Here is a 7,734-nt window from a genome sequence, read left to right as displayed (position 1 = left end):
GTCATTTGATATTTAATCTTATATTATGTTTAAAAGTCCTGTAGCGTCTGCGAGCTTGAATAAGATTTTGGAAGTTATTATCCAAACTTAGGTGGTTGACTTTCAATTTTATATATTTTAATATAATTATAATAAATTAACGTCGTACGGAACGAACGTTGTTTAAATTATCCACGGTACTGTTTGTGCCACAGCAGATTAAAATAATGTGTATTAGTTGGATATATTTACAATTTATATAGTTATGGTTAAATCGATCACAAAAAAGTTTATAGTTAAATATGTTATTTTAAACTCAATTTATAGGGTTTTTTTTAAAAAAAAATATCTATGCGAGAATGATTTATGTATAGTTCCAAATTTAAGTTGGGTCTAGGCTTCCGACAATTAGAGTATTTAATATGCTTTATGACTTATCTTCGTCACACCACTAATTTAATTTATATATAAATTTAGTACTTTTTTATAGATGTTATAAAAAATTTCATGTATTTATTGATTTAATTAAATATATTAAGCAAGAAGTTTAAGTTCATTATTCTTAATATGTACGATGCCAAATGTGAATTTTATTGAAATAAATTTCGATTTTAATTTTGGTGATGATTTATGATCAAAATCTTAATGTAACTCTAATATTTGAAATTGTACAGCTGCTGAGGTGTCACGTGTTCATCGCTCTCTCACAGGGGCGGATTTAGTGTAGGGCGAACCAAAAAATTTTAAAAAAATTTTAATATATATTAATTTTTTTTAAACTAAATATATAAACAAATATATATATACATGCCCCCCAAAATGAATGATACGTCCATATATCTCAGTGGCTAAAGCCAATTATAACATTTGCTCCACCCGATTTCGAAACCTGATCCCTCTTTTTTTTTTTTTGCTTAGCGACGGTTGTGACGGAAACCGTCGCAAACTCCGCGACGGTTTCTTATAACCGTCGCCATATAGCGACGGTTTTCTCAAAAACCGTCGTAAAATAAACTAAGCGGCCCCCCAGTGTCCAAATCCTAGATCCACCCCTGCTCTCTCAGCAGAGAGATTTATCGTTCTCCAACAATATTTCTTATAATAATAATTATATTTCTTACGATCGATGATAATCATATACTTGCATCTTGATTCTAATATTAATAGTAGATCAAGTGATAGTTGTTTTAGTAAAAGTTATAGTTAGCGGTATGATACAACTCTAATATCTGTACTATTATATTAAGGCTGAGCACCTTATAAAAACTGCCAAGGAGGACACCATCTTTTTTTTCCAGTTTTACCCTTATATGCTACTAATATTACACTTTTGTTTTTTGTTTTTTTTTAAATTTCAACACACACTTTTATTTTTATTTTTTTATTTCAATCATTCAAATATCAATTTAGTCCCTCCATAATTTGTCACTTTTTACTTTAGTCCATCGATAATGATAAAAAAGATTGTACACACGCAACGCGTGTGCAGAGTAACTAGTTTTAATTAAATCATATAACATCCCAGGCACCAAGTGTTTTTTTTTTCACTCAAATTAACGAAGAATCATATATAGTTTTGATGTTTGTTAACAAAACAAACTTGAACCTCATGTAATTGATGATTAAAAAGCTATGAAAAGATTAGGTTCGAAAATTATAATTTGATCGATCATCCTCAAAATTCAATCTTGTTTTCACTAGGAACATTGCTTTGTTTAGTTAATTTAACTATTTTGATTAGTCTTGGCTTCAAGATCTGTTTGTTTTTCGTAAATTATTTTTTCAGTTTTTTGTTATTGGTTAAATTAATTTTTATATTAAAATCATATAGTATCGCAAAAAACTTTGACAAAAACTTGTGTGAGACGATCTCACGGATCGTATTTTGTGAGATAGATATCTTGTTTGGGTCATCCATGAAAAATTATTACTTTTTTATGCTAGGAGTATTATTTTTTATTGTGAATATCGATATGGTTGACCCGTCTCATAGATAAAGATTTCTGAGACCGTTTTACAAGAGACCTACTCAAAAACTTTTATGAAACAATCAATTTTATTATACAGATATCCAATCTGACTCGATAGTATTGATATCTTATGACTTTCATGTTATAGATCGTAGAGAAACTATTTTTGTATGTGTTAGACATTTTCGAGAGCTTCATTTCGAACTTGTGTTCAAATCTAGATTGGTGGCCGCAGTGAATTTTTGAATGAATAACATCCAACAACTTTAAAAAAAAACAAAAACACAAAGCGTAATAAAATCTAATTTTTTTATATGTAATCTTTGGGTCGATTAGTCAAATCAAACCATCTCATGGTCTCACTTACATCGTAGTGTTAATGTATGGATTGGCCAAAAAAAGAAAAAAATAAATAACTCAAATACCAAATAATTTTTTAAAAAATAAAAGAATAACTAAATCTACAATTTATTACACATAAATCATAATAATAAGTAATAACACTGAAAAAGAAAATAAAAAAGGACATCCGGAAAAAAATTTAATATGACAAAAAATAATAATAAAGTATTGTTTAATATTAGAAACAAGCAGTAGATTAGAAGGAACGCAAGCAGAGCGCGTGGGGGCCCAATACATCGAACCTTTTCCCGAGCTCTTATAAACCCAGTTCTTCACTCGGCCATTTGGCTTCCAACAATTTTCTCGAGTTTTCTGCTCTCTTCGCCATTAAACAATCTTCAAATACACCCTTTCAAACACTAAATCATTGAAATATTCACAAAAATTTTGAATTTGCTCTGGTTCCTTAAGCCGCTCGCTCTCTGTGTTTTAATCCACTGATACCCTCTGGTAGACGTTTAGCCGTTAGAGATTCGTTCTGAGTTTTGTTAAACAGAAAGAATTGTTGTTCTCTCAATTTCCCAGTAAGTTTTAGCATCTGGGGTTCTTCAGATTTTTCGGACTTTTCTGATTTCATCCTTGATTCCGAATTTTTCTTGATTTTGGTGCTCTTTTATTCCAGTGGGCGAGCGGCGTTGAATATATATCTATATTTGTTTCTGACCAAGTTTGCTGTTATATTCTCGTAAATGGAAGCAACTAAAGGCAAAGGAAAATCCAAAATATATGGCGAAGAATCAAATCGAAGGGAAAAAGGCAAAGAATTTGAACGGAAGACTGTTTTTGATGAAGTTTCCATGTCGAATAGGCCTCGTAAGAAGGCCAGCCAAAATGTCTCGTCTTCTTCTTCGACTCAGCAAGCCGCGCAGCCTGCTTTATCCACGGCTCCTCTTGCAATACCTACTCAACCTCCATCTTCAAGAATTATTTTTCCATTTGCATTTGATCATTCTCCAACAAGTATCCACCTGCCATCGAATTCAAGCCCGTTCCTTCCTCCGCCGCAGCAGAATCTTCTTCAACAGCAGCAGCAAATGATTTCCTTCGCGTCACAGAGTACTCATCAGCTTCAGAATTTCACGTTCCCGCCATATTTTGCAGGGGATGCGCAGCAGCAGCTGTTGCAGTACTGGAGTGGTGCATTGAATTTGAGTCCAAGAAATAGAATGATGATGATGATGAACAGGATGGGGCGAGACGGGACGACGTTGTATAGGCCTCCGATGGCACCCCTCGCGGCTACAAAACTCTACAGGGGTGTGAGGCAAAGGCATTGGGGCAAATGGGTTGCGGAAATTCGTCTTCCTCGAAACAGGACCCGCCTTTGGCTCGGCACATTTGATACAGCAGAGGATGCAGCCATGGCCTATGATCGTGAGGCGTTTAAGTTGAGAGGAGAGAATGCGAAGCTGAATTTCCCGGAACGGTTTCTCGGGAAAGAGACCGAATCAGCAGCGGCAGCAACTTCAACCTCCCATGAAGGAGCCACGGTTGGGACTGTATCTCAGCCTGAACCAGTTCAAGGATTCTCGAACTCTCAAGTTTCGGATCAAGAACAACAACAGGTTGATCAAGCTGACTATAATTCCGGATTCGGATTGAGTGGGAGCGATATTGCTCAAGAAAATGTGGAGAACTTCGCCGGAGATGGGGACATTTCGCCATCTTCTGAACTGGTTTGGGGAGATATGAATGAAGCTTGGTTCAATACCTCATCGGCTGGTTATGTTCCGATGAGTCCGGTTTGGGATGACCATCTTTTAACAACTCCTAATCTTCCCTTTGACAGTATTCATCAACAAGATTCTTCTCAAAACATTGATTCTCAAGATCATCAAGAAAATAAGGATTCATCTTCTTTTCTTCCTCCTCATTCTTCTCCTCCCCCTTCCTCATGTCCTATGGATCCTTTCTCTTGCAAAGATCAAGATTAAATTACGTTAGTTTTAAGAGGCACACACGTTACATACTCATCGCAATCGACAAACTTTGGAAGATTTTCGGGAAAAGTACAAGTTTTCCGAGTTTCATCTGATTGTTGCCATCCACACTCATCCATGATTCTGAACTTTTCTCTTTCTGTGTTTTTTTATAGAACATCAATCGCCTCTCAAATTCTTACTCTCTTATACTTTCACCTTCTTCCTCCTCCTCTCTCACTATTTTTCGATGGTTTAATGACGATTGCGCGTTTTTCTTGTAATCTTTATGGGATTGGAATGTTAGTTCATCCCTTTGCATGGCATGGCATGGCATGACCTGCAGAAGGCTGCATATTTTAGGCCATTTTGCAGTGTCTGATGTAATGAATTGGTAGAAGTTCAATTCAGGGGTATCATGGATCACAGAGGAGAGGGTTTTATGGTCTCCAAAGTGATGAAAAATCCATCATTAGATCTGTTTTTTGTAATCTCAAATGATGGAAATTAGAAGTTTCTTTTACATTGTCTTTGTGTTTGTAGCTTGTTAAGTTGTTTCCTCCTTGCTTGCTTCTTGGATTAAAAAAAGAAACTTTTAAGTTTGAAATAAGTTGGTCATATCAATAATCATTTTTAATGGTTTTGAAAAAAAAAAATATATATATATATATATATATATATATATATACATATATATATATATATATATATAATGATATGAGTTTCATTAATAAATATAGAAATATAGTATAAATACAACTACACGGACATTGAGAAGACCTTAGCTATCATAATGATGTCCACAACAGACAAATCCTATTAATACAAGTAAAACTTAAAATTTTGATTTTTTGATAATGGGTTCCACCTCCGGCTTCTCATTTTCGAACACAACTCTGTTTCTCGCATTCCATACACTATAACTGCAATTGCTACACATATCATCTTATTTAGAATGGAGTTACCTCGGTAATCACCTCTAAAAGCTTTGAGCACGACCATCGACGATGCCATGATTTTCTTCATTCCAAGCCACACACGAATTCCTTCCCAAATTGTTCTTGAGACATTGTAATTGAAAAAAAGATGGGTAAAAGACTCCATGTCCGCATTGCACAGCACACATGATTTATCTGTGACATACGCAAGTCGATCCCGAATAAGAAACTTGTTATGTGCAAATAATCAAAGTGCAAACCTGTGTTTTGGGAAGACGAACCATTTCGTCAATAGAGATTTCCAGGCCATCTTCCCACATTTTAGCAAAGAACTGATACGCATGACTAATCCCTGCATTCCCACAGCTTTTCGAGTCCATTCTACTGGATTCGACTTTGTAGTAGATGTATTGAGCTTGAGTTGTGAATTTGTTTAATGGGACTTTCGTCGTTTTAATTGTTTATGTTAGGAGAATAATCGACTTATGATGTTTATGCTGAACGGTTTAAAAGATTAGAGTTGTATCGTTACCACCTGCTATAATTTTTGATAAAACAACTAAATTTTATCCTACAATTGGTATTAAAGTCAGTCACTCATTCAATCCATATTTAGTGCAACTATTGAGAGAGCAATGATTTAGAAGAACAATCAATAAACGACGTTTAAACTGTCAACTTAAAATACTAGAGTTGAATATTATTATCAATTATAACATTAATATATAAAACAACAAAACTTCAAATTCAATAGGCATTCCACGTTTCGCCAAGAGATGTGCTCATAATAGGCCAATAGCCCAATATGGTAGAGATCACACCCGGCTCTTCTCTCATCTTAATATAATATATAATATAATGGGAGTGGTCAAATATGATTAGTTAATATATTAGAACAAACAAGTTAGATGCTTCAGTTTTCAACCGATTTTTCTTGAAGATTATATATTATTCAATGTCACGTTAACGACCAAGACAACGAGAACCACAATATGGGGGAGGCAACAGACTTCTTAAAAATATAACTTCATTCTCAATGTAATATTTTTTAAAAACTGAAGTTGATGCTTGAAACTATTATTAATGAATCAACAAACTTCACATTCAATTGCCGATAACTCGTAATTCATTTGACATCGATATTATAAATTTGAGACGTGATTTCAAGTTCAAAAGACAAAATACCCTTTTCTCTCTACCTTTTTTTTTAGAAAAAAAATTTACCTTAAATGTCTATATGATTATTTTTTAAACATATATATTTTGCGTAAAATTCTACTCTATTTTCCATTATTAGGAAAAACTTTCCATTACCAAATCACCAAATGACCACAGTGTTCTATATTCTTCTAATTTGAATATTTGGAAAATTCGAAACATCTTGTAAAATACAAATCCCAGTAGATGGCATAAATTTCAATATCATATAACTTTTTTAAAATTATAAAAATAACCTTAATATTTACTTGTATAACTTGAAACATTCTTGATACCACATCGATGGACACACTACCCTCGGCGTGCCCACTATCCTCGATTTATCTCTAGCCCAAATGAAAGACAGACTCATCAAGGGCTCATGTATTCTCCTATAAATACCAAGTTTGAGCGTACGATAATTCATTCACTATGTATTGTTTTTCAGTGACATCCTTAGCTGCTCGCCACTTATATCTTCAGCCTCTAACTTGAGCGTCGGAGAGGCTACACCAAGACACCCTCATGCCCCCTTCTAATGGTCTTATTCGTGATTTCAGGCTCGAGACAATTTTGAAACCTGCGTCTGGACTAGTGACACTTACTGGAATCAGATCTTAAATTTCTCTTGAGTATCAATTCTTAAATCCATTTTTCCCTTTCACCCTTTCTTATCCAAATGCTTTAAAACATTAGATTTAAAATTGAAAAAATTCTAATTTCATGAGCTGCATTGTAAGCTTTTGAGACAAATTAATTTTTAGTTATAATTATAACTAACAACCGACTCTAATCCAAATTCTTCCAATCGAGTTAGAGATCAATTATTTTATCCAATAAGAACTTTAATGTATTTATTGATATTTTATTGTTTATTTAACCAAAGGAAGATACCAATTTAATTCAAATTTTTTCCGTTATTGTATTTACATTTTTTGTTTATTGTGTTTTTTTTTTTCTTACAATTTTGGAATTCGATGTTATCAAATTTCAATCTTAGTGATATATTTGTTTTTTTGCAATTTTTGTTACTTCTCATTGAGAATGCTGATATGACATTATACATATAAAAACCATATTTGTGCAATGTCAGCATAATGTCGAAAAAATGACTAATTTTTTTAAAAAAACAAACAAACAAACTGAAATTTTTAACTATCACATATTTAAACAAATTTACGAACCTGAACTTAAATTCGAGAACTGGATTGACATAGCTCAAATTAAAAGAGATGAGTTCAATTATGAACTTTAATTTAAGATTAATTTGAATTCAAACAACTTATTTTTATAGCTCCAAGTACAAACACGAAAATAAATTTTTTTTGT

At 33.2% G+C, this 7,734-nt stretch overlaps 1 protein-coding gene across 1 annotated transcript; it reads left to right on the top strand.

The window, feature by feature from the left end:
* Positions 1-2,648: 2,648 nt before the first annotated feature.
* Positions 2,649-4,793, top strand: LOC140815083 (uncharacterized). The gene has a single exon (XM_073174190.1). The coding sequence runs from the start codon at positions 3,041-3,043 to the stop codon at positions 4,283-4,285; it is 1,245 nt and encodes a 414-aa protein (XP_073030291.1). The 5' UTR covers positions 2,649-3,040; the 3' UTR covers positions 4,286-4,793.
* Positions 4,794-7,734: the final 2,941 nt, after the last annotated feature.

The sequence above is a fragment of the Primulina eburnea genome, chromosome 15 (genome assembly GCF_022965805.1).
Source record: "Primulina eburnea isolate SZY01 chromosome 15, ASM2296580v1, whole genome shotgun sequence".
Classification (NCBI taxonomy): domain Eukaryota; kingdom Viridiplantae; phylum Streptophyta; class Magnoliopsida; order Lamiales; family Gesneriaceae; genus Primulina; species Primulina eburnea.
The sequence above is the reverse complement of the archived record's forward strand: the minus strand, read 5'-3'. Positions and strand labels throughout refer to the sequence as shown.